Source organism: Chironomus tepperi, unplaced genomic scaffold, assembly GCF_022539635.2.
Source record: "Chironomus tepperi strain 1889 unplaced genomic scaffold, CSIRO-AGI_Ctep_v1 contig_34, whole genome shotgun sequence".
Classification (NCBI taxonomy): domain Eukaryota; kingdom Metazoa; phylum Arthropoda; class Insecta; order Diptera; family Chironomidae; genus Chironomus; species Chironomus tepperi.
Genome location: NW_027226156.1, coordinates 1,373,670 through 1,400,271, shown reverse-complemented (window position 1 = coordinate 1,400,271; position 26,602 = coordinate 1,373,670). Strand labels below are relative to the sequence as shown.

Genomic DNA, 26,602 nt, shown 5'->3' with positions numbered 1-26,602 from the left:
TAAAAAGTTTTATTGGCGTTAATGCTTGTTTTTTTTGGGAATTCCGTAGTGTAAATTAAAATTTGTTTCTATCTCTCATATTTTGGATTCTCCGGTGACACTTTGTGTATTTTACACATTTATTCTCATCAAAATATTCAAAGATTGTGGACTTAAATGTTAAGTGATCAGTTAAACGGCTGAGATGGACAGGCCATGTATACAGAATACCAGGTGATGACCCAGTTCTTAAAGTAACAACTGCAGACTATTAGGATGGCGAGAGATCACAAGGAATACCGAAGAATTCCTGTATTAAATGAGTTGAAAAGGAAGTTAGTGTTCTTAAATCTGGTAGCAGGTTTCGAAGGATAGAGCTGTCATTAGACATTCTCTAAACGCGACAATAGGCCCTCGTTCGCTTCAGCAAAGGAAGTAAGTAAGATCAGATAAAATTGGATGTTATTGTGCTATTTAATTAAAAAATGAATTCAAATTGATGGAAAGTTGTGGATTAGAAAGACAAAAAACTGAGTTTCATGTGTTCTAATTATTTGTTAATTGTCAATACCAAGTGCCATATGACGTATCCTCAGAGTAGCATTTTTTATTGGTGTTTGACAAAAAGGAGCCAGCGGTAATGCTAATTTTAGACGCTAACTGAGAATGGCAATGGATTACAGATGATCACTTGTATTTAGTTGTATGTAATTCAGGAAGCATAGGTATATTTAATTCGTTAAGTTTTAGGTCGTCAATGCATCTGAAAAGTTAAAATTGAAAATCTTATTTGATCCAGTACATAATCTCAGGAAGTGATTTTTATTATTTTTAAAGTATTTTATTGTTATTTACAAGGGGCTGTTTGATTATTTCGTTGGTTCGGCTTGAGGCGTAAAAAAACCTCTAAATCCTTTATTTCAATTAAAGCGATATCTCGTCTAAATGTTAACAGGCTCTTACCCTCTATTTTTATTGAAAAATTCATCAAACTTTTCATTCTTATAAAATTTTGCATTATTAGTCATTTTAAAATGATCAATCATTGTTACAACCATTTCACTTCGATCATAGTTTGTGAGGACTTCCTTAAATAATTCATATCTTAACGAGAGTCCCGATTCGGTTTTATCGTAATATAAATTTTGAATAAAATATTCTGCAAAAAAGAAGTCAGCCATAGTCCGTTGCAGAAATTTGAAGTCAGTTTCACTTCTAAAGCTTACAATTCCCATTTTTGCAATTTCCTCGATTGTTAGAATTTTTGGCAATATAACATTTAATTTTTTTAAAATTTCAAAACGCTCAAGAATAGTTTTTGCTGATTTTATTCTTGAATTGCGATCAAATTCCTTTTCGAAAGCAATTCTTTGATATAATCTATTGAAATCAAAGCTTAAATAAAAAAGTGAGTTAATAAAATGCGAGCGATTAAATACTTCGATTTTGTTAAAAATCCTCATCCAATTTTCATTTGTTAAAATCACAAATTTTCGACAAATTTCATAAAAATTTGGATTTTCGTAAAGTCTCTCACGTTCGTAAATTTCAGCAATGAATCTTTGCATTAGTGGGCTGTCGAATTGCAAAGTTTTTGAGATGTTAAATGCGCCTTGAGTGAAATTTTCTACTTCTTCATTTGACAAATTTTGAATTTTAAAGAATCTTCGGAAATAATCTCTTTGTTCTGGCTCGTTAAATGGAATTGGTTGATAAATTTTAGAATTTAAGGATTTCCTTAGTTGATTGATAAATAATGGTAAACTTGATATGAACTGAACATTACCGGTAAGTTGGAATATTAGGTTGAATATATTAATCGTCATTTTTCTATTGTCAGCTGAAATTCGGTCATTATCCCAAAGAATTACTACTTTTCCTGACTTAAAAAGAGTTTCAAAAATGTGCTTTTCAAAACTATTTTTTGAGTCAATTCCGATGACTTTATAAAAAAACTCAACTAAATTGTAAATAATCTGATCATTGTCTGTATTTTCCTTTGAAAATAACGAATGCTCGTAATATTCTGAACATTGTTCTCTATTGCCAAGTGACTGCTTTGAAGATTTGTTCAAATATTCGTTTGGTATATTGCTGAATATTTGCAGTTTATGATACGAATTTAAAATTCTTGTCATACCTTCAAGTTCTATATAAGAAACCCAAAGATACGGAAATTTTGTTTTAATATTTTCCGTAAATTGCTTAAAAATTACACTTTTTCCAGAACCAATCTCTGAATCAAGGATAAAGATCCTGTCCTTTAAAGACTCTTGAATGATTTTATCTGCACTTTTGGAATTTTGGGTATTTTGACTCATCGGTGAACCATCAATTGTGATCACAAACTTCCGTTCTATGTAAAATTCAATCTTATCCTCAATCACATTCCCAATTCTTAGTGTCTTCCCACCCAACACATCCTTAATCTGCTGAGAACTTAACGATTTAAAGACATCCTGACTTATTTCTGAAAATTTTTCAAACTTTAAACTTTCACCTTGAAATGTAAAATTTGAGGTTAAAAATTTTTGTTTTAATTTTCCCGCCAAATTGTCCCAATTGTGATGGATCAAGTCATTTAAATACAGGAAGTGAGAATCACTGAAATTTAAGGCTTGTCCATCGAGAATCATTGAAATGTGATCGGATGTCAGGTTATTATAGGCTGTAGAATTGTCTGGAAACAAGTCATTTAACCTAACCTCAATATTATTGTAAAGGACACGAGCATTCAAGATTTGATGTTTTTCATTTAAATCGAGCCCATTGAAATTGATTTCATGTCCTGTTATAAACGCTTGAAATTTTTTTGCATTATTTTGTGCGTATTTTGGATTAGCAATAAAGACAGTAGCTGATAATGCCATAAGTATGCCAAATATCATTGTAATAATCAAGCTTCTTTTAAGCTTGGATATTTTCTTGTCCTTTTCCTCATTTTCCAATTTTTCACGTTCCTCAATTTCCTTCAAACTACTTTCCATATCGTTAATAATTCTATCGAAATAATCAAATAAGTCTGGATATATCTGAGATACTTCAAATAACTTCTCAGACTTGTTCATGTACAAAGCAATCAAATGAGCAGGACGGACGATGAGTTCAGCATGATACATATCTTCAGAATAGGATTCATAAATCAAGTCAATAGTTTCACATATTCCATGTTCAGCTTGACATTTTCTGTTGATTTCTTCAAAATCCAGCATGGATTTTTGGTTGTCTTTAACTTTATATGGCTTTGCATGATTGCAATATTTCAAATTCATTGCAAAATGACAAAGTTCATGTGCCAAAGTGCCAATAGCTTGATTTTGCGTACGCTCATCAAGCAGCTGCCGTGCGCCAATATAGATTCTACCCGTTGTATAAAAGACACCTTCGCTATTGTTACTTGCTGTCGGATCCGAGATGTTAACAGCATCACGATTAAAGTCGTAAATAATTTGAAACTTTTTCGATGCCGCGACAGTCTTGAGGATTGTATTTAATCGTCGATCTTGACTCATCTGCTTATATGCATTGTTTATATATTTCATCTTGTCTTCAGAATCAGCTACATCATGTGCAATTGATGAATGTGCCAATAAAATGTAGATATGCTTGTCTAGAAGGTCCTTTGAATGCTTATGGTGAAGTTCTCTGATGATTCTTTGTTCGCGGATATCCAATTCATCAAAAACTCCTTGTTGGTATTCATGTGGTGCTAAGAATATCTCGTGGATGACGAGAATCTCATAAATATCAAATGCTTTTGCATCCACAGCGACTCTAGCTGCTGATTTGTTCGACAAATCAAAATAAAAGTTCAACGTTTTGCCACAATTTAAAATTTCTTTAACTTTTTCAGCATTTTTGTCAATAATGGCCTCGTGCAGTTCCTCAGTTGTCTTGTAGAATGTTCTAAACTCATCTGACAACTGACTGATGTCTATTTCATCTGGATATGGCAAGTTTGCTTGAGCCAAGACGAGAAGAACTTCAGAATGTCGATTATTCCATGCCAAATCTTGAGCACTGACTCCATCATCTGCTGTTGTATTGATGCCACAATTTAAGAGGATTTTGACGATTTCAGCATTTCCAGATTCAGCAGCCACAAGGAGGAGGTTGTAGTCTCGAGAATCAGCTAGGAGATGAGTGTCGATTTCAAATTCATTCGAGTGTTCTGACCAGTTCTTTTGTAAACCTGAAATGAATTTAGAATTAAGTATCTGAGTAATCTAGTACGCAATTTATTCATCCTTACCAATCTCACCATCACTCAACGACTGACTTAAGAAGTTGATTATAAATTCAAGAAAATTGTCATCATTTTTATTGAAATTTATATTGTTAGTCTTCAGATTTAGCAGCTTTTGGATATTCTTTGACTTCCAGTAGATTAAAAAATTGTCTTTTCCTTTTAATACAAGCACAATTGACTTATTTTCACATATCTCATTTAATTTCTCCAGATCAGTTTCAGGCATGCCATCAAAGCTCTCTTCTATGTGAATACTCAGCAGCAAGACATTACTCCTTTTCATTTCACGTTGAAGATCAGCTGAACTTAAATAATCAACTACTTTACTGATGTTTTTACATTCCAAAATCGTCAGTGATTTTACAGCTTCAGCAATATTGGACAGCTCAAAATAATAACCTTTAAATAAGAGATAAAAAATTGATTTTTATCCAACATATAATAGTAATTGCAATAGAGTCGGTAATCAGCTGACCGAAACATGCAATAGTCGAATATATTTTGAAATCGGCAGTGTTCTTCCGACAACCATCCTGACGGTTGACTGTAGATGATGAATAATGGCCGAATATAGCCGAATATCAACTCTGTATTGTAATATTGAACTCTAAGGTTAATTTTTAGTTTTACAAATCAAATGATTAATATTTTTATTTTTTATATCCCTTCATTTATACAGATTCAAATAACATGAGTTATAAAAATTCTTTTCATTTCATTTTAGTGCCAACTCATACAAACATCTAGTTTATGCTTGTGAGTTCAAATCTCTCGCACTAGTTCTGGTTTATGAGTTTACAGTCCACAAAAAATTCAGCTTATCACTACGCCGGGCTTTTTTCTGAATTTTACTTGTTAATTAAGATTTTTAACTAAACTTACATCCATTATTCTTCTTTGTGGAACTTTGAGCAGAAATTAAGCGTTTAGACATGAAAATTGCTCTTAAATTATTTAAATTTTGTCCAACATTTGTTGACATTTTTGATTTTTTTGATCTTCTTCACTATTTTTTTGATCCACTTCAATCGACGACAACAAAGAGACTATTTTGTAAGATTTTATTAATTTACGGAGCATATAAAAAGATTCTCTCTTTAAAAAGCTCTATTTTATTAATCTCAGCACGATTTGAGTCCAAGAAAATCTCAAAAATTGATAAATTTACATTAGTTATTTTTCTATTTAAAAATTCAATTAATTTATTTTCTGAATCTTTAAAAATATCTTTTAAATAAATTGTAAATATTTCACATAATTCAAGACTTGCTGTTCCTATAAATGGAACTAAAAAGCTGTTGGATTTTAAAATTATTTCTTGAATTTCTGGTTTTTTGAAATTTTCTTCGTAAATTTTTGATATAAAATTGAATGAATTTTGACTTTTAGTTCCAATTAGCAGTGACTTAATCAGCAATGGAACTGATATTTTAACGTAAAATTCACTGAAAATTTCTTCATTTTCGAGCAATAAAATTTGCTTAAGTTGTTCCTTATTTGTGTGATTTTTGAGGAAATTCCAAAAAATTTTGAAAATTTCTAGATTTTTTATTGATTTAAAAAGCAAATTTTGTGTCAGAAACAGCTCAAAAATCTCCAAATTCGACAGAAATTTCTCAGATTTTTGTATCAAAAAGTTCAAAAAAATTGAATTTTGGTCCAAATTTTGGAAAATTCCATCAAATGCAGCTTCAATGGCACTTTTAATTTGACTTTTTGACATTCTAACCTCAAAATTTGACCATAAATTTTCATAATCTTTCAATATTTTAGAATTGTTGAGCAACTTTGGTCCACAATTGAACACTTTTGGACTTACAGCCACTAAAAACAATTCCTGCTGCTCAAAAATTGTCAAATTTCCTTTAATTTTACCAACAAATTCAAAAATTGTCAAATTTTGAAAATTATTGATGTCAATTTTGTAATTTTTATGAACTTTTTCAATTCCTAACCTCAAAAAGCAGAAAATTCCAAGAAAAATTTTCCCTTTTTGATTTTTTCCATTAAGAAATTTTTGATAATTTTCATCATTCAAATAATTTTTGACAGTTGACTCAATTATTAGTGGATTTATGTGTAAATTGTCGAAATTTGGGTTGAAAATTGCCGTGTAAAGAGTTTCATTTTCGTCAATTTTGAGGATTTTTGTGAGAAGTTTTGGATCTTTTTTGAAAAAGTTGAGGATGAATTTGAAAATTTTGAGGTTTTTGTGGCTTGGTTTGAGAGATTTGAAGGTGATTTGGTGGAATTTTTGGACTATTTTGGGATTGTGGAATGCTGAGCTGAATTTTTCGGAATTTTCGTCAATTATTTTTGAACTTTCAGCAACTTTTCTTGGGATTTTCTCAAATTTTGTTGATTTTTCATCAGAATTTGCAGATTTTTCACGATTTTTTGTCAAATTTTCATCAAATCTTGTCAAACTTTCAGATTTTTCAGGATAATTTGTTGATTTTTCATCAAAATTTCCAGAATTTTCAACATTTTCTCCATCACCTTCATCCATTCCCCCATCATCCCCACCCTCACCCCCCTCAATCTCCAAATAAGCCCCCAAAAACTCCAAAATAACCTCAAATTTCTCACCAAAAAATCCCAAAACATACAAAAACAGCTCAATTCGACTCCTTGCTTCCTCAACGCCAACCTCATCGTCCATCAAATAAACATTCTCAATAAAATATTGAGCCACAAAAAACTCGGAAAAACTTTTATGTGAAAATTCAAACTCATTTTCCTGACTTATGTACAGGATTCCCATCCTTGATATTTCAACTTTTGGAAACATTTTCGGAAGTTTTTTCCTCAAAATGCTCAATGATTTTAAATTGAGTGTCAATGAGTTGCTGAATTCCTGAATTATTGCATATTTTTGGAATATTTTAAGAACATTAAAGTCTGATGACTCAAAAATCGCATTGCTGTGCAATTTTGTTGAAATTTTGTTCCTCAATTCCCAAATTTCAATCTTCTTTTGGATGAATATCCGGTAAATTTCGAATAAATTGACGGAATTGAAGTTGTTATCATCGATGTGAATTTCTGCGATTAATTTGAGCATTAGTGGGGTGTCGAAGTCACGGGTTGGGTTGCTGAATTGCAGGGTTATGTTGTGATTGGGGTTTAGGGTGGGTTTGGGGTTATTAGTGGAATTTGGATGGATTTTTTGGGGGATTATAGGAATTACTTGCAGAAATTCATCAATTTTTGACATACTTGTGAAACTTCCAGTCAAATTTTCAGCAGCATTCAAGGTTTTTTGACTCAAATTCATCCCAACCCCACCTAATTCCTCAATATCTTCATCATGTCCCACCTCATCATCCTCAATCTGAATTTTCCCAATTAATTCCCTAATTTTCCCTACAATTCCATCAATCCTAACTTTCTCAACATCCTTAAACTCCAAAAAATCCCTCAAAAATGCCATTTGCTCTTCTTTTGTGAACGGAATCAGCTCATGTGTCCTAACCTCAAAATGGTCCCTCAGCTGTTTAGAGTATGATGGTCTAGTGGATATATATTGAGTATTATTTGTGGTTTTGTAGATACATTCAGTTATATTAAGTATAAAGTCAGTATAGACCGGAGATATTTCATCAAATCCATTCCAAAGCAGCACGACATTGCCTGAACTGTAAAGGACGTCAAAAACCTTATTTTCAAATTCAAACTTGTTGCTTAAATTCAGTATTTCAATCAGCAATGCTTTAGGGCTCTTATTAGTTCCATACAAATGGATATACTTCTTCAAGTCGATGTACGTCACCCACTTAGTTGGATATACTTTCTTAATATTCATAGCTAGATGCTCAAATGTCACTGACTTGCCAGCACCAGCTCGAGATGAGAGGATGAATATTTTGGAGTTTTCAGTTTCCTGGATGATTTTTGAGCAGCTTTTGTGGAGGGACTTGATGAAATTTTGGTCAATTTGTGAAGGTTGCGGAAGTGAATTTAGGATTGGATGTAAACTGTGTTCAAAATTGTCGATTAATTTACTGTAGTTTTTGATATTTAAGGATGTATATGTGCTGTAGAAATCTTCAAAATTTGAGGTTATGTCCGGAATTTCGGTTGATTTTTGTGTTGAATTTTGATTATTTTCAGGTTTTGGCTCATCAAATTTACTATCAAAATCTGACAAATTCTCAAAATCCCCCTCATCCCTATCATCCCCAATCTCAACTCTAAACATCCCATACAGCTCCTTTACATCCTCACCCACAAACCTCCTCTCAATATAAAACCCAACTTCATCCTTAATCATATTCCCAACACTAAATTCCTTCCCATCCAACACATCCACAATATCCTTAGAACTTAATGATTTAAAGACATCCTGACTTATTTCTGACAATTTTTCAAACTTTAAAGTTTCACCTTGAAATGTAAAATTTGAGGTTAAAAATTTTTGTTTTAATTTTCCCGCCAAATTGTCCCAGTCATGATGGATCAAGTCATTTAAATAAAGGAAGTGAGAATCACTGAAATTTAAGGCATGTCCATCAAGAATCATTGAAATGTGATCGGATGTCAACTTATAGTAAGCTGTAGAATTGTCGGGGAAGAGTTCATTGAACCTAACCTCAATGTTTTTGTAAATTATTGTGGAATTTTGGATTTTGATCTTGTTGGGAATTGAGAGGATAGAGAAGGTGTAGATTGATGGGGATAGAAAGGCGGAGAGTAGGAAGTATCCAAAAATAATTGAAATTATTAGCCCAAAAATGACAATTTTTAATTTAAATATTTTTTTGGATTTTTTATCAAATTCTTCGTCGGAATTTTGCTTGATTATTGGAAGTGCCTCCGTCATTTCTGGGACAATTTTATGTTCATAAAGATTGAATAAATCACTAAAATTCTCTCGAATGATCGCCAATCTGTCAGGCTGATTGTGATACAGAACAATCAAGTGCGGAACTCGAACAATCAATTCAGCATGCTGCATAAATTGTGGATAACTATCAGTGTTGAAAACCACATCAATAATATCCTCAATTCCAGCTTGTTGCTGACATTTTGACACTATTTCATCCATAACTTTCGATATATTATGATCGTGACTTTTATAAGGTCTAGCCATATTGGCATAGACCAAATTCATGGCATAATGACAAAGTTCATGTGCCAAAGTAGCAAAAGCTTCAAGTTCCGTCATTGGATCCAACAGCTGTCTAGCACCAATGTATATCTTACCCGACAAGTAAAATGCACCTTTGGTTGACTGATTAGCTGTTGGATCCACAAAATGAACGGAATCGCGGTTAAAATCGAAAATTATTTTGAACCTTTTTGAGGCTGCGGCAATCATCAAAATGATTTTAATTAATGGAAGTGAATCGAGGAACCAAAAAGCACGTAAAAGTAATTTTTGTAATTTTTTCAAATTTCCACAGTCGTGAGCGACTTGAGAATTGAGGATTAAAATGTTTATGTGCTGTTCAGGCATGCCAATTGAGTATTTATTGTGAATTTTACGCAAATTTCGGCGACTTTTTGTATCCAAATTTTCTTGAATTTTTGAGAATTTCTCGTGTGGACCGAAGCAGATTTTGTGACTGATTAACAGCTCATAAATGTCTACAAATTTACAGTCTAATGCTACTTTTGGTGCTGATTCATTCTTAAAATTATAAAAGTGACTTAAATTTGAATTTTCAATAATTTTTTGAATTTTCTCAATATTTCTAGCCTTAATTGCAGCATGAAGCTCCTCACTGACTTGTATGAAGTTCTTCAACTCGTCTGAACAGGCATTAATGTCGAATGGTTCTGGATAACGCAAGTTGTGTCTCAATAGAATAAGAAGAACATCAAATTGTTTATTTTTGTAGGCCAGAGTCTGCGCAGTGATACTGTCTTCTTCCTTGAAGGAGTGTAGGTCAATATCAAGGAGAATTTTGGTTATTTCAATGTTGTCTGACTCTAGTGAGATGTGTAGGAGGTTGGAATTGCGTTGATCGGCAAATTGGTGGAGTTCTATTGAGGTTGGAGTTGGATTGAGTTCTTTGAAGCTGCTATGGATGCCTGGAAGTTAAAAAATGAATGTTTAGGGCTATTTCGTCAGTTTTTAATGCTTATTGTAGGTTAGGACAGAGGAAAAGAAAGATAGAAGGACACAAAAAACACAGCAGAACATAAAAGGACACAAAAGGACACAGAAGGACTCAAAAGGACACAAAAACTCAACTGCTACTCACCTAGATGTCCAATTTTCATAGATTCAACAATAAATTCTACTAAAAAATCAGCAAAGACTTGATTTCCAGCCAAAAGTTCATTTTCAGGTTCATAAACCAAAAATTGCTGAATATCATTCAATTTCCAACAGATTGCGAAGTTTCGTTCCATTCCTGATGTTAGGACGATGACTATAGACTTATCTGTAAATATTTCACCCCATTTGTTAACAATTGATCTCTTTAGATGAGAAAATCCACTATTAACATCCAATTTCATCACCAAAATTCTTCCGGTTGCTAAATCATGATCAAGAAGCTTAAGGAACTCTTCCTTGTCTGATAAGTTATCACATTTCTTAACGATCTCACAAATTTCACTTTTAATACATTTATTTCCTTTAGAGGGCTCTGATTCGATTGTCAATTGATTACCGCCTATAAATTATTCAAATTAAGATTGAGAAAATATATTACATTATTTAAAATCAATTAAATCATATTGAGGGAAAGAGGTGTATCCAGGAGGTGCTTTGCTGTTTTTGGGTGTATCTTATAGTTCGGTCAAGGTTGCAGACATAAGCTTCGGATCTTCAGACCTGAAGTTTTGGGCAGAAACTAGTTTATTGACACAAAAATCAGGATACTATCCAATTATGGAGTCGCTAGGTACCACTACATCACCTTACTAACCATAAGACACATACAATGACGGATCAGTCGCAATGCCTTGATGACACCACGACGGCCCTTTGGCCCGCCATATTGTGCCACTTGGGGTAGCTCTCTGAACACCTCTCTGGCTACTACATTCACTATCAGCACTAGAATCTCACTTATTACACCAAAAGAAACTCAAATTTTCATTCTTGAACACTCACAATTCTTACTATCCAATGAGAAGTCTTGACGATCCTTCCGTTCATAATTTGAATACTTCAACTCCTTTTGTCTTCCAAATATATCCATATTTATTGCAAAATGAACTGATTCGATGCTTACTGCTCAAAAACACAATTAATAATTAGAAACGAAAAGAGATTGATTTCTCACAAGCTGAGGTCGAGCGGAGATGATTTTCTAAGTTGATGATATTAATTTAAAAAAACAGAACCGTAATTGAATATTATGTAGATTCTTAGTTTGTAGTTGATAGCTCTAGTAATTCTATCTTGTACATGTGGTGAATGAGATAAATTATAGTAAAAGCTACCAGAAAATCATGAATCGGTTAGTAGATGAGAATTCTAGGTGTTAGTGTTGATGTATGGCTTTGACTTGGTAGACAGGGGATTATTTATGATGAGAAACAGGATGGGCAACAGGATGACCCTATATATGACTGTTGTTGGCTTGTAGATGCCTCTTTGGATGCTCCTTTGAATGTCCTTGTGGATACCTCTGAGAATGCCTCTAGGGATGCCCCTCTGGATTCAGTTCGAATCCACAGGATAAGGCTTGTAAGAAACACGAGCTAAACATGACAAATTTCACTCAAAAACTTCTTTCTGCCAGTAACAGATCTCCAAAAACTGACATAATGTGTCTTGTCTAATCCAAAACACCCAAAAAAGTTTGAGAATAACTGTACTGCTATAAATACACACTTTTAATAATAAGAAGATAGGTTGTCAACTATAAATGTTCAAAAAAAAATTTTTTTATCAATATATCCAGACTAAATTTAATAGATTGATTGTTAAGCTTCAATTTTGATTATCTTTAATTTTATCTCTTTTTAAACAATTAAAGATAACTAAAAATATAGTGAAATTTTCATTAGTATTTATAGATGGTGCGTGATAAGATAAAGTATGAGTAAAAAAAGAAATAAAAATTATTTTCTCGTTGTCATCGGAGTTTTCTGTTGAAGATTTAGTTGCTTAGAGTAATTGATCGAGTCACAACGTTCTGAGGATTTTAGTCTATTAATTAATATTTGAGAAGGAAATTCAATTTTTTGGAAAATGATCAATACAGGGTAATTATCAATTGACATCATTTGGAAGGCTTTTGGAAGTCGCTACGAGATTTGAACTTAATTTGGGATTCTTTTGTACCAGTTCAGATCATCTTCAGTACTAGTTGAGATATTAGTTCAGCTGGGATGATTTTTGATGAAAAAAGTCGATTAATTCACCCAAAATCCGATACCAGACCCCAGTGACTCTACCATTGTGTCAAATTTAAGCCGAATCTGACACCAAGTCTGAATCAAGCAGGCCTGAAATTGGATTATTGATTGACTAGCCAATTTTTGCTTATCTGGCAATTTCCATGATTCACACCCAATTTTCTTCTTTTATTCCTCCCAAATCTACTTTCATGTCCTTAATATCAATGATAAAACCAAGAATTTCGACATAGATAACTCAAGAAAGCTAACTTAATCCCTAATATGAACTTTACTTCAATTTATTGCATAATAATCAAAATTCAATATTCTCTTGATTTTTCCAGTAAATTAGCTGGCAAAACCCTCTTCATAACAGGTGCATCAAGAGGTATTGGAAAAGCTATTGCACTTAAGGCAGCAAGAGATGGAGCCAATATTGTAATTGCATCAAAAACTGCTGAGAAACATGTAAGTTATCATCAATAGTTCGATTTTGGTGATTTTTTTTAAATTGTTCAATATTTAACGGTTTTTTGAAATTTAAATTTGGTCGGATTTCAAATATTCAAATTCATTCGATTTTTGGATTCAAAATTTAACTGATATTCTAAATTTGAATATCCAAGTACGTTGTGTTTGGTTTACGGTTTTTAAAAATTCAAATTTCATCAATTTTTGAATTTAAATTTCAACGGTTTTTTCTAAATTCAAATTTTATCCTTAACTCTCCATCCTTAGTCAAAACTCGAAGGCACAATCTACGCCACAGCACAAGAAGTCGAGAAAGCCGGCGGCAAAGCCCTTCCATGCATCGTCGATGTCCGAAATGACGAGCAAGTCAAATCAGCAGTTGAAGCAGCAGTCAAAGAATTCGGCGGAATCGACATCGTAGTCAATAATGCATCAGCAATCTACTTGACAAGTGTCGGAAATACAGACATGAAAAAGTATGACTTAATGAATGGAGTCATCACCCGTGGAACTTTCTTAGTAACTAAAGAGTGCCTGCCATACCTTAAAAAGTCAAATCATGCTCATGTTTTAAATTTAGCACCTAAATTCGGTAATGATGCTCGTTGGTTCCAATATCATACAGCATATACCATTGCCAAGTATGGATCAAGCATGTGCACATTAGGAATGTCTGAAGAGTTCAAAAGATACAACATTGCAGTCAATGCATTATGGCCAAATAAATTAATCAGTACAGCAGCAGTGACGATGCTTGCCGGTCCAAATAGCTACGTGATATCCCGAAAACCTGAAATTATGTCAGATGCTGCATATTTGATCCTCACGAGAGATCCAAAGGAAGCTACAGGCAATTTCTATATTGACGATGAGTTCCTTATTGCCAATGGAATTACAGACATGAAGCAGTACTCATGTGTGCCTGGTAATGAGGATAAGATTATGGAATTGGATGCATGGATTGATATTGCTGTTCAGAAGATGAAGAAGCAAGACAGTTAAATTTGTAAATTAAGGATTAAATAAATTTTAAGGTTCAAAAAATACAAACTTAATGTCCAAATTCCTTTAAAACTAGTTATGTCAAGTCACACACAAATGGACTTAGTAACATCGGAAATTAATTATTAGAATTTTTTATCATTTAAGGTATTATGCTTCATTTATCTCAGTCTAAATTTATCATTGACAAATAACTTAAGAAGAATTAAATGTTAATCTTGGGTATTATCATGTTAGAGGCTAGTGATGGAAGTGATATAAAGTCTGGAAATGAGAGTGCATTTTATGATTTGATTAAAGTCTAGAGCTTAGAATCCTTGGCTTAATTTCAAAACTATAAAATATGTGACGTATGTTGCTATGAGGATTAATAGGCATTTGCTCTTGTCATTTGTACGGCCTAACATCAAAGGTTGGTTGTCAGTTGTCAAGGTTGGGTAGCGTAATCATTTGTTCTTTTTATAATTTATCTTGGTTGAGCTAGTAAGTCACTGTTATTTGTGACTCAATTATGAACTCGATGAAGAATATGTGCGCACTATGTGCGAAAACAACTCACATCTTCAAATAGGCTATGAAGCAGTGTTTGAGTATCAGTGTTGTTTGCAAGATCATCCATGTTTAGAGTTTAACGGCCAAGGTCAAGAGATTTGTACCCCGAAATGTCAAACAGCTCTATTGCACTGTTACCATCTAACTCCTTCTATCATATTGAACTAATCCATTAGACCTTTTGACTAGTTGGACTCCTATGTGTAGCATAGTCAATCAATCAAAAATTGTTCACCAGGGTAGTGCGACTCTCTCCTAAAATCAGGTACCATGCCAGAGTCAGGCTAGACTGAGAGAACAACTCGATTAACCAACTTGTGCTTTATTCGTAAATTTTGACACTCAAAAATCTACAAACTTCAGAAAAACTTTAAAAAATCAGTCAAAGCTCATCATCATCATCATTGACTTGAGTGTAAATTATCTAAGACACATCTATGTATCTACTTGGTATCTATGAATCTACCTTAGTCTATAAATCATGACGCATTTGTATCGATTTTTGGTTGTTTCATAGTTGATTAGATAAAAATGAATTTATCGGAATAATCAGTAGTAAAGCAGTAAAATTAAGTGAAGTCGGAGACAGTAAAAGGAGGATCTGTGATATTTTTAGTGAATTATTGTATCATGCTGAATACAGGGTTAGTATATTCATATTGTGTTGATCAGCACTAGTGTGCAGCAAAATAAAGGTTGTTCACAGCTGGTATAGATTCACAGTTTAATGAGAATTAGAGGAACTAAGAAGTCAAGCTTCAGATTTATCATGTAAACTTTAGGGTACTTAAATGATAAAAGTAACTGAATTATTAAGCATATGACTCATATTTGGTATGGCAATGAGGATGTTTAGCTAGACATCATGTCTTTTGCACCAAATCTTTATGGTTCTGCATAATTCAACAGTCAGTAAGCATATTCATCCAAATTAGCGCGCTTATGAGTAATTTCAATCAATATAGTTGAGTATAGTCAATTTTGTGAGCACATCCATGAGTATGCTCCTTGTCTGTTCGGATTTTATGTCAAAATTTGACCTTTTAACGCCTGATTCGATCCAAATTCCAATCCAAAATAATCCTTAATTATCCAAATTCACTCTTAACTTCTTCTCCAAACCTTATCACTTCTTCTTCCTCTTCTTATTCCTCAATTCTCTCTCAAAAAATTAATAATATTTACTCATGATCAAACCTCGTGGGAGAATTTTTGAAAGAATCTTCTCAGTTTACATATTTCATTCAACAAGATCACACGTGCCTGAGAGATGAAAGAAAACTTCATGTGAGTTTTGAGAATATTTTTCTTGTTTTTGTTTTTGTTGACATGATCAAAGGTCGGATTATTGGAACTGGTTGGGCAATGATTGGGGATTGAGGTGAATTTTGGGATGATTTGGGTGATTAAGGGTGTTGTATGAGAGACACAAATGGATTATGTAGAGCTTGTTGTAGACAGAAGTGTCTCTTTTAGGGATCATCCAATTTGAAGATGCAACAAAAAAATCAAATTTTCTAAAATATTATTGATCTAAAAATCCACGACTTGACTAGATACATACTTATTGTCATTAGATAATAGACTAAGCTATAGATAGAGGCTTGTTATTGCCAATTAGCATGCAATTGCCACCTTCAAGTGCAATCTTAACTACAACTAAGGTCATTGTAACAATAATGATCAGTTACAGCAAGCGAAAGTACAGCATTTGCATAATTGTAACGACAATACAGCAGCTGACCTTGATATTGACTGATTAATGCCTCAAATTCTCAAAATTTTGAGAGAAATTCTCTGAGAAAATGCATCAAATTTTAATAAAAATTCTCGCGAGCATCAAGCACAGCTACCTTTATCATGTTATTGGATTAAACAAATATTTTTGTTGATGACTGTTTTTTGTACTTTAAACTTTTGCTGCCTTTTATCAATTATGAAATTGGAATTGACTTCTTTGAAGAGGGTAAAATGTTGATAAGAATTAAGATAACTAAGCTGATTTCTGGAATTTGAGACTGGCACGCGATGGGTGATTTGGGACATTTGATCAGGAAATTGATATTTTTTTATGGATTAAGATCAATTTTTCAATGGTTTTTGGACTGTTTATAGTAGATTGTGGTATCTGATAATTGACTTAAGTCAAAGTTAAGCTCTAGTTTTTTGATGCTATCTTCAACTTAGTCCAATGATACAAGTTGCAACTTACTTATTTACTTGTTTAGCTGGCCGTACAGATCAAGTGTGATCCATGGCCTCCCCACATTTTGAAGCGCACAGATCATATTCAGAGGATAGAGGAAGGGAGTCATGTCCTATTTGGACAAAATTCTTGAAATTTCTGAGATTCTTCGAGAAAAAATTCCCAAGATGCACTTTTGGTAGCTACGGACCCCGAAGATTGGAAAATCGTTTATTTTGTAACGTTTTTTCTGGCTAAGCCCCTGACTACGATACCTAACATAAGTCCCTTTGTCTATTAGAATAATGATCATTTCCTATGCTTATACTAAAAATTCTATCCAATTTTTCTATTTCCAGTAAATTGACCGGTAAAACCCTCTTCATAACAGGTGCATCAAGAGGTATTGGAAAGGCTATTGCACTTAAGGCAGCTAAAGATGGAGCCAATGTTGTAATTGCATCAAAAACTGCTGAACCACATGTAAGTCATCATATTCCTAGTTATTCTGACTAGATGCCTAAATTAGAGTTGCCGAGACTCTATTTTAGGGTTTGACTCAATTGGAGGCTACTTCCTACAGTCCTGCATCATTTGCCTTAAATCTCATTAAATTTCCATTAATTTCAGCCAAAACTCGACGGCACAATCTTCACAGCTGCCCATGAAATTGAAAAAGCCGGCGGTAAAGCTCTTCCATGTGTTGTTGATGTCCAAAATCAGGAACAAGTCAAGTCAGCTATTGCACTTGCAGTCAAGGAATTTGGTGGAATTGACATAGTCATTAATAATGCATCAGCCATAAATCTGACAAGTGTCGAGAAGACGGACATGAAGCGATATGATTTGATGCAGCAGATTAATGCCCGTGGAACATTTATTGTATCTAAAGAGTGCCTGCCGTACCTAAAAAAGTCTGATCATGCTCACATTTTGAATTTAGCACCACCATTTGGAACTGACCCTAGATGGTTCCAGTACCATACAGCATACACAATTGCAAAGTTTGGGATGTCCATGTGCACATTGGGAATGGCTAATGAGTTTAAAAGGTACAACATAGCTGTTAATGCTTTATGGCCAAGGAAGTTGGTTTTCACAGCAGCTGTAGCTGCACTTACCGGACAAAAAAGCTTCGATGTTGCCAGAAAACCTGAAGTTATGTCCGATGCTGCTTATGTGATTTTATCAAGAGATCCAAAGGCTTTTACAGGCAATTTTTATATTGACGATGATGTTCTTAGGGCCTATGGTGTGACTGATATGAAGCAATATGCATGCAATCCAGATAATGAGGATAAAATTTTGGACTTGGACACGTGGGTCGATGGAATTATTGCTAAATTGAAGAAATATGACAATTGAGATCGAATAATAAATATTTTAATCTGTTTCTAACTGTTTCTGACTGTTTTTATCTGCGAAAATATTTATGGGATTTTTGGGGTCCCAAAAAAACTATTACAATTGACCTCATCCGTTGAACTTTACTTTTGTCATAATCAGCTTAGAGCTTTGAGAATCGCTCTATATATTCAATAATATATGTCAAATGCGCTGACTTGACTCTCTTATTATCGCTCATATTTTGATTTTTTAATTATTTTTAAATAAAATATTCTCAGTTTTAGAGCGACAGAGTAAGTAATAAGATGTGGATTATCAGTAAAGTGAGGTTAGTATTTTGTATGATTTTTTAGGGATAATTCGGGAGATGATTAATTTTGAATTGTTAAGGGATTAGTCAAGGGATCAATTAGATGAGTCATGGAAGCTATCAGTTGAGTGGAACAGGCTGCGATGATTAATCGGCTTTGTGGCTGGTGATGAACTTGACCTTTGTGGAATATACTGTAGTAGGTCAAGGTTATAAAATACGATCGGTCGACTAATCGCAGCCTGCTCTACTTGAGGGGTCAAATAGCTAATCGAAGGTATACCCATGTCAAGGCTTCACCCGGATAGAGCTCAAAATCGACTCGGATTTTGTATGAAAAAGTCAATTTTTCCATACAAAATCCGAGTTGACTTTGAGCTCTGGCCAAGTTCACAGAACAAATCCACTGAGTCTTTTATACTGAGTATCTGTCGTAAACGCACCCCTTGGGTAAAAGGGCATGGGGGAGGATGGTATGTCCGGTACCAAAATCTCAAAATCTAAACCCCTTCAAATTAATTCAAAATCACCTAATTTTATCAATATTTTCAGCTTCATTCCACTTCTCATTACCATCCTAACATACTCAACCTCAATCACATCCAGTGAATCCATCACCTTTCAATGCTTATTCCAAAAAGACGTTACAACCTTCCATCATGACTTTAAGTTTGTCGAGTTCTATGAATGCTTCCTAAAAACACCAATTTTTGTGACAACAAAGAACTCAACAGTTGATATCGTCCATAGACCGTTGACGAGACATGCTGAGGGTAAATCCAATGATGACGTCACAGAGCTGTTTATAAGTCGCAAAAAATTGCACTTTATGCCGACAAATTTTGGACAAATTTTTAAGAATTTAAAATATTTGGCAGTTTGGAACAGCGAATTGGAGGAAATAAGTCAATCGGATATGAAGCAGTTCCCAAATTTGATGTACTTGTGCCTTAGATTCAATCATTTTGAATATTTAGATGCTGACTTGTTTAAATTCAATCCAAAATTGGAGTACGTGAGGCTGTTTCATAATAAAATTAAGGAAATCCATACAACAGCATTTGATGGACTTACAAACTTGAGGACCTTAAATTTGGAGAGGAATGTCTGTGTTGATAAAACTTTTGTGAATAACATGGAGGAAGTGCAGGAATTTGTTGAGAATTTGCCGAATTTGTGTCAGTTTTCTAATGAAATTGCTAATTTTACTGAAAATTTGCCTGAATAAAAATGTAGAAAAAATTGAAGTAAATAGATCATTTTTAATGGAGATTTAAGGATATTTAGAGCAGTTGGTTGGTTTCTTGACCTACTCGGGATATCTTAACCTACCCTAAGCGGATAGGGAGGTCTATCTTAGGTCACTCCTATCCAGTCTGTCATAAGTACCCTTGGCTTGAAGGTGAAGTACGGTTAAATAGCCCTGCCTATCCGTATTGGGTAGGGTATGATGTTCCGGGTTGGGTAGCATACCCCGGATAAGGTAGTATATCTCGCCAACACCAACATTACAAAAGATATCAACTGGTTTATTAACAAAATTTGGATCATTTTATTTCATATATTTATTAACTTATAATAATGTTAACAAGAAGATTTTAGGACATGAAAGCTATTTTGACAGATTATTAGTCTAGTTTTGTGATATTTGAGTATGAGTTTACATTGAAATATATTATCCCGAAAGCACATAGCCTAAGAAGCATTTTGTTCTAAAATAAGCTCGAGATAGGAACATGGTGGTATTGAGCAAGAAAGCAATAGCGTCAATAGCGTAGAAAAGGTGAAAATTGCTGCTCGAGGCTGATATGACTCTGGTGCAGATTTAGCAGGACTGGTTCAGAGTCACCTCAATTTGTTTTAAAGTCTGGACTCCACGATGTCATCTTTGGAGTCTTGGCAACTCTGGACACTAGTTCAGACCTGGTAGTTCAATTCTGTAGTCCAATCTGGAAGTCTAACCTGGTTGGCAGATTAGGTTTTGTTCTGCTAATCCGACCTGTTAGTCCAATTTCACCAAAAAGTGCACTATGCCAGGTTCACAACAGCTTTAAGCTACAATTTTCGTATTTTTCTCTTTTATAAACCTTCCGGACTCAATATTCAAGCATAAAAAAATAGAATTGACTTTAAACTATGTAGAAAGTTGTAGACAGCACCAATAGATTACCAATTATTCATAATGGAATTGACCCTAACCTACAAAGAGACATCAGTTCAAGCTCTTTGCAGGATTAGTGCCAGAATTTGTTCAAAAATGTAAATACTTTACTAGAATCTACTTCCGGACGGATATAATTAAAATATAATAATTAATTTCATTTTGGTTCCCATTAAGTCTAAATGACAAGCTGCTTCATTGTCGCAAATAGACATCCCTGCTTAAAGCCTAAATATAAATAGAAGAAATTGATCTTAAACAGTGACCAACTAGCTCTTATTGCCAATGAGAATTTCTTCCAATAACTTGCACTCCTTTCAATCTCCTCCCTTGCTGCAGACTTGACGCAGCACTTTGACATGACCCAAAATGCCGTCATTCTGTCTTGTGTCTGTATCGTTGACTCAATTCCACGAATCAAGTCGTTTGTTTTAAGCACCAAAAGCATCTGTCGATCAACTTTTTCTAAAATTTCAGCAATATCAGGAATGACTAAGGCACCGCCGGTAAGTAAAAGTTCCTTTTCGTATGCATCTGGTCGCTTTTTGGCGATTCCTTGCATGATACTTTCCCATGGACGTCCTGTTACCATGCATGCAAATACTCCATATAGATCACCTTTGATTCCGAGATTGTAAGCGTGTGCACGCATGGCTTTACGGTCGACTCTGAGGATGCTCAACCAGAGTTTGGCATATTCGTATTTGAATCGGTTTGTTAGGTCCTAAAAAGAGATTGGAAATTTGAGGTTAGGGTGGGTTTTGGTATCATCAGCCTTAACCAACAAAGAGCTTGATCTAGAATAGTCAGATGTGTAACCAGGAGGAAGGGGTTTATGTGCCTCCCTCTTTAAATCTAGCTCTTCGTTGATTAATTAGGGTTAATAATCTAATATTAAGTAATTCTTACTGCATATAGACCATGATCCAGTAAGACTATGTCAGTACCACCCTTCTTGTTCTTGTGGACCAGAATGTTACCCGGATGGGGGTCACTGTGGACATATCTGAAAATAGAATGATACATTTTGGTTAATTATGGTTCAATTTATGAATGGAATTAGGAATAGTTGGGACAGGCAGGAAAAGACATAGCTTAGAGGACTTGAGGAGACACTGCTCCGGCGTAAAATGTTAGAATTCCAATCCTCGAGCTAGAGTTGATCTACATCATCCTAGTTACTACTAGCGAGAGAGCCTTATAGGACGGTAAAGCCAAGTAAGGATCAACTCCAAATCCCCATTCTTAATTGCCAAATAGAACCATTTCAAGCACACTTACCCATTAAGAAAGATCATATTAGCATATAAGGCACCAAGTTTATTCGACACTTCAAATGGATCGATGTCATTCTTCTTCATATACTCCAAGTCAGTAACCTGTCCACCTTCCAGATACTCCATCACCAATACACGATCAGTTGACAATTCCCAATGAACTTTTGGTATTTTAAGCCATTTAACGTCTTGGAATTGACGACGAACCTAAAATTGAAATGTAAATTTACACAAACTGAGTCAATAAGATTAAAGCATTCAGGCATACCTTCTCGATATTCTTCCCCTCATGTAAAAAGTCCAATTCAATTGGTAAATTTTTCTTCGACTCATCGACTAGCCACTGGAATTTAAATTCAGGAAACAGCCAGCTCATAATTTTTACACAATATTCCATGGTTGCTGTGTCGACTTTTGCATTGCCACGTACGTAATGATGTTGAACTTTGACAGCGACATCGGCACCGTTTTTCAAGGTTGCTCGGTGAACTTGTGCTAAACTGGCGGCGCCTAGTGGCTCGGGGTCGAATGTGAGGAAGAGTTCGGATGGCTGAAATGAGAGGAAAAATTCAAGAGAAAATTCGGAAAATTTTGGAAAATTTTGGAAAATTTAAGAAAAAGTTGGGAAAACTTGAGAGAATTTGAAAGAAAATTGGGAAAAATTGAGTGAAAATTCAGAAAAATTGAGGAAAATTCGAGAAAAATGGAAAAATTTTAGAAAATTCGAAGAAAATTGGAAAATTCTTAGGAAAACTTAAGAGAAAACTGGAAAAATTATTGGAAAATTTGCAAGAAAATTCAAGAAAATGTGATGAAAAACCAAAAATTGCAAAAAAATTCAATCTGTGCGCCATATTCCGCAAACCAGTTAACTGTCTCTCCCGAATATACTGCACGTTTCCCAAAAAATCTTCAAAATTCCCCAAATCACACTATTCTACTCAACATCCATCACATTCCATCACACCGGTCATAAAATTATCCAACATTTCCATTCAAACGTCTATCCAAAGCCCATCAGACATGAGACAATGTCAATCACATCTTCTTATTATTTAATCAACAATTCCATTCATAAAAATTCAACAACATATGCACAGCAGACGGACGTAAATCCCATAAACCATTACAATCATATGAAGCGCACTTCCAGTGAGAATTATGCAAGAGAAAGTTCAGTTCCAAAAACCAAGCTTGTGAGTCATCGAACAACAGTTTTAACAGTTATTAAGAGCCGTAATGTAAGCATCATGTGTGGACTATGTCAGTCATTCACAACTACATTCGAACGAGATTTGTAAATATTACAGCAACAACAATGTATGGCAAATATTGGTTGGCACAAAAAAGATGTCGTGGACGATAAAAAAAAGTATTTGAAGATTTGCATATGAGAAGCTAGTTTTGAGTGATAAAATCTGTAGTTTTTGACGACTTTTTTTGTGCTTTATAGATGATGATTATAATATTGAATATCGTGAGTTGAATAATCTTGAAGATTTTAGGAGGTTGTTGGAGGTTGAATAGCTTAGCTTTTTTTGAACTTATTATTGATAATTTAATAATATTTTATTCATATTGAATAGGCTTAGCTTAACTGTCACTAAGCATGACTAACAATGAACTTTACTGACTCTCAGGTTGAAGGACGCTCAGCTAAACTGAAGCTCAGCTGATCTGGAACTCATCTTGACTGACGATCAGCTGGACTCAAACTTAACTTAACTGAAACTTTGCTGAATCAATGCTCAGCTTAACTTACGCGTTGATTAACTAGCGCGTATCATGATTGACGCTCAGTTGTACTGACTTTGAGCTTTACTGACGCTCAGCTTGAGTCAATTCTCAGCTTGGATTAATTTTCAAACTCATTAATGCTCAGCTTCACTGACGTTCAGCTGGACCTAACGCTCAGCTTGATTAACGCTTAGTTCTGTTAACGCTCAGTTTTGACTCGCGTTCAGTTGGATTGACGCTCTATTTAACTGGCGCTCAGCTTGACTGATGCTTAGCTTAAATGCCATTCTGTTGGATTGACACTCAGATTGACTAACGCTCAGTTTTTCCAATGCACAGCTAGACTGACGTTCAGGTAGATTAACGCTCCACTTGACTAATGTTCAGCGTGTCCTACGCTCAAATTGACTGAGGTTCAGCTTGATAAACACATAGCATGACTAACGCTTAGATTAGCTAACGCTCAGCGTGAATGACATTAAGCTTGACTGAAGCTCAGCTGAATTAATGCTCATATTGACTAACTTTCAGCTTATTTGACTCTCAGATTGACTAACGCTTAGCTTGGCTAATGCTCAGCTGAAACACCCTTAGCTTGACTGGCACTCGGCTGAAACGACACTAAGTTTAACTTCAGCTTTACTAACACTCAGCACGAAGTTCAGTTCAACTGATACTCAGGTTGAATGACACTCAACTTGAAGTGTGATCATTGTCCACAATATTGCATCAAAATGATGAATTACATTGCAAAATCTTGCCAAGATGAACTATTAAGTAACCTTACTTTCTAATGAAGATGGTGACAATTTCCATAATGATGCATACTTTTTGCAATCCTTTCTAATCTATGCCAAGACACACTCTTCAAAGCAAATCAATTTATTCAAAAAAAAACTGTGAAAGTCTGCATGACTTTACCCAAAAAGATCACCGCTTATCCTCGATAAGCTCACAATCCATACACGGAACTCCAATAATCACGTGTCTTACTCAAAATTCGCAAACACTCATCCATGATTACCGGAAAATAAATCGACAATAATCCACTGAGTGTATTTACCCACAAGATCACTCTCACTTTTGTCATTACCCAAAAAACAACTGTATTGACCTTCGTCTAATGCATTCTCTCACAAACAGTCACACACACATGCGTACATCCAAAAAAAATTCCGTAATAATGAGGAACAAATAAAGCCATGAAAGAATTGCGATGATGATGATCAACACGTGAGACGATCAGAACTGGATAAACGTGATTATAATTAATTCCAACAAAAAAATGCGTAACTTACGTCTCGTTTAAGGTCCTGTCTAATGACTTGATATATATACTCTAAATCGTTTGCTGGTGCCTGACTGTGAAGGATCTTCATCGTATTAACATATTCGATAGGCAGGAGGTACTCGAGTGCACCAATGTGCTGTCCAACCTTAACATACACGCCACGATTGAGGCAGCACAGCTCGAGAAGACGATTTGCTGCTTTTTGATGCACGACACTGCGCTGCTCGCGGTATTCCTTTGATGACTTGTCCCATGACTTGAAGTAAAGCTCACGTTGATAAAGACTTGCTATTTCGACTAAGGCAACAGCTGATCGTGTGAATCTAACAATTCCAATTCCACTCCAATCGTAGTTGGCATTGTGAAGACTCAAACCAGTTCCAACTATTGTGGAACCGATGAGACCGTAGCGGATGACACGACGGACATTTTTGAGTATATTGCTTGGTGGTTTTGGTGGTGGTGCGACTTGCTGGAGATTTGAGAGACTCGATAGTCGCTGTTGTGCTTTGATGATTTTCGGAAGGGCTTCGGATGTCTTTTCGAGGAGTTTGGCTGATAATTCTGGATTTTCAGCGACTTTTTGGAGCACTTTTGAGAGGAGTTTGCCTTTTGTTGACATTGTTGTGGTGGGGGAGATGGGGTTGTGTGGGGTATTGTTGGGTTATTTGAAGATTTGGTGGTTTAGAGTTCAAATTTGGTTTTTAACGGTTTTTTTAAATTTTAAATTTAAATTTTTTATAATTTTTTTAATTTTTTTTTTTGATTTTTTTTTTTTTTAAATTTTTTTAAATTTTTAAATTTTTAAATTTTCAAAATTTTTAAAAATTTTTTTAAATTTTCAATTTAATTTAATATTTTCAACTATTTTATTTAAATTTTTTAAAAAATTTTAATTTTTTTTAATTTTAATTTTGAAATTTAATTTTTAAAATTTCAAATTTTCCACACCTGTTGCACAATTTTTTTATAATATTTTTACACAAATTTTGTCAATATTAAATCAAATATTTTCACAAATCTTCACATAATTTCAACACATTCCCGAATTATGTCAAACATCTTTAGTCCAACTTTCCAAAAACTTTCTCATGTCATTGAACTTTTTTAAAATCTTTTTTCAATTTTCATTTTCTATTATTTTTTAAATTTTAAAAATTGTTCTTTTGTTGTGCAATTTTGAAATTCCTCAAATTTTTCCTTCCTTATCTAATTATATTCACTGAATTTGTGACACAATGTAAGTTAAGTAACTGATCAGCACGAGTGAGAGACGACGACTGAGACTGACTGCTCAATTTTTTTGGGTAAATTGTTGAATAAAGTGCTTTTATCTTGTGTTTAAATTCTCTGTTTTGGTGACTTGCTATCGTGTCTTAACAGTTTTACTCTCACTGCTGCTCTTTTTTTGTGAGTTGGGGATTTGAGATGTGAGATGTGGGGATGTCGCTGGGGATTGTGGACATTTGAAGTTTGAGTTTAGGAAGCGGGAATTGTCGTTAAAGTTAAGAATTAAATTTCTTAAAGTTTTCAAATTTTGAATTTTCATTTTGTAAAATTGGAACTTTTTTAATTTTTTAAATTTTCGATTTTTTAAATTTTCAATTTTTTAAATTTTCAATTTTTAAATTTTCAATTTTTTAAATTTTCAATTTTTTTTTTAAATTTTTTCAAATTTTTAAATTTTTTTAATTTTAAATTTTTAAATTTTCAATTTTTTAAATTTTTAAATTTTCA

General features: G+C 34.0%; 4 protein-coding genes and 1 long non-coding RNA gene across 6 annotated transcripts; 3 read left to right on the top strand and 2 right to left on the bottom strand.

Annotated features, from left to right (window-relative positions):
• The first annotated feature begins 142 nt into the window (after window positions 1–142).
• LOC139095956 (uncharacterized) lies at window positions 143–5,355 on the top strand. Its single transcript, XR_011544904.1, has 3 exons — window positions 143–414; window positions 3,833–4,840; window positions 4,953–5,355. It is a non-coding gene; the product is annotated as an uncharacterized lncRNA (long non-coding RNA).
• LOC139095937 (uncharacterized) lies at window positions 780–5,248 on the bottom strand. Its single transcript, XM_070647509.1, has 3 exons — window positions 5,111–5,248; window positions 4,232–4,627; window positions 780–4,171 (listed from the first exon to the last, which is right to left on the bottom strand). The coding sequence occupies exons 1-3, from the start codon at window positions 5,208–5,210 to the stop codon at window positions 939–941; spliced, it is 3,729 nt and encodes a 1,242-aa protein (XP_070503610.1). The 5' UTR covers window positions 5,211–5,248; the 3' UTR covers window positions 780–938.
• Window positions 5,356–12,197: 6,842 nt separating the features above from the next.
• On the top strand, window positions 12,198–14,040 carry LOC139095946 (hydroxysteroid dehydrogenase-like protein 2). Its single transcript, XM_070647521.1, has 3 exons — window positions 12,198–12,397; window positions 12,877–13,000; window positions 13,271–14,040. The coding sequence occupies exons 1-3, from the start codon at window positions 12,384–12,386 to the stop codon at window positions 14,003–14,005; spliced, it is 873 nt and encodes a 290-aa protein (XP_070503622.1). The 5' UTR covers window positions 12,198–12,383; the 3' UTR covers window positions 14,006–14,040.
• Window positions 14,041–15,115: 1,075 nt separating this feature from the next.
• On the top strand, window positions 15,116–18,145 carry LOC139095633 (hydroxysteroid dehydrogenase-like protein 2). Of its 2 annotated transcripts, none has more exons than XM_070647033.1 (3): window positions 15,116–15,201; window positions 17,102–17,225; window positions 17,373–18,145. In XM_070647033.1, the coding sequence occupies exons 1-3, from the start codon at window positions 15,188–15,190 to the stop codon at window positions 18,105–18,107; spliced, it is 873 nt and encodes a 290-aa protein (XP_070503134.1). In that variant the 5' UTR covers window positions 15,116–15,187; the 3' UTR covers window positions 18,108–18,145. The 2 variants fall into 2 exon arrangements, with proteins under 2 accessions (XP_070503134.1, XP_070503126.1); XM_070647025.1 differs by lacking the exon at window positions 15,116–15,201 and adding an exon at window positions 15,710–15,844.
• A 1,814-nt stretch (window positions 18,146–19,959) lies between these two features.
• Adck1 (aarF domain containing kinase 1) lies at window positions 19,960–25,619 on the bottom strand. Its single transcript, XM_070647817.1, has 5 exons — window positions 24,873–25,619; window positions 22,106–22,387; window positions 21,842–22,044; window positions 21,470–21,566; window positions 19,960–21,284 (listed from the first exon to the last, which is right to left on the bottom strand). Exons 1-5 carry the CDS (start codon window positions 25,485–25,487, stop codon window positions 20,739–20,741), a joined length of 1,743 nt encoding a protein of 580 aa, XP_070503918.1. The 5' UTR covers window positions 25,488–25,619; the 3' UTR covers window positions 19,960–20,738.
• Window positions 25,620–26,602: the final 983 nt, after the last annotated feature.

Bases quoted from the DNA above. Each gene is read 5' to 3' on its own strand.
- LOC139095946 (XM_070647521.1), top strand. The intron at 13,001-13,270 runs GTAAGTTATCAT...CTCCATCCTTAG, and splicing joins CAAAAACTGCTGAGAAACAT to TCAAAACTCGAAGGCACAAT.
- LOC139095937 (XM_070647509.1), bottom strand. From the start codon at position 5,210: ATGTCAACAAATGTTGGACAAAATTTAAATAATTTAAGAGCAATTTTC. The intron at 4,628-5,110 runs GTAAGTTTAGTT...TCTTATTTAAAG, and splicing joins CACAAAGAAGAATAATGGAT to GTTATTATTTTGAGCTGTCC. The intron at 4,172-4,231 runs GTAAGGATGAAT...AATTCATTTCAG, and splicing joins GTTGAGTGATGGTGAGATTG to GTTTACAAAAGAACTGGTCA.
- Adck1 (XM_070647817.1), bottom strand. From the start codon at position 25,487: ATGTCAACAAAAGGCAAACTCCTCTCAAAAGTGCTCCAAAAAGTCGCT. The intron at 22,045-22,105 runs GTATGCCTGAAT...TTTCAATTTTAG, and splicing joins AGGGGAAGAATATCGAGAAG to GTTCGTCGTCAATTCCAAGA. The intron at 21,567-21,841 runs GTAAGTGTGCTT...TTCTATTTTCAG, and splicing joins AATATGATCTTTCTTAATGG to ATATGTCCACAGTGACCCCC.
- LOC139095633 (XM_070647025.1), top strand. The intron at 17,226-17,372 runs GTAAGTCATCAT...CATTAATTTCAG, and splicing joins CAAAAACTGCTGAACCACAT to CCAAAACTCGACGGCACAAT.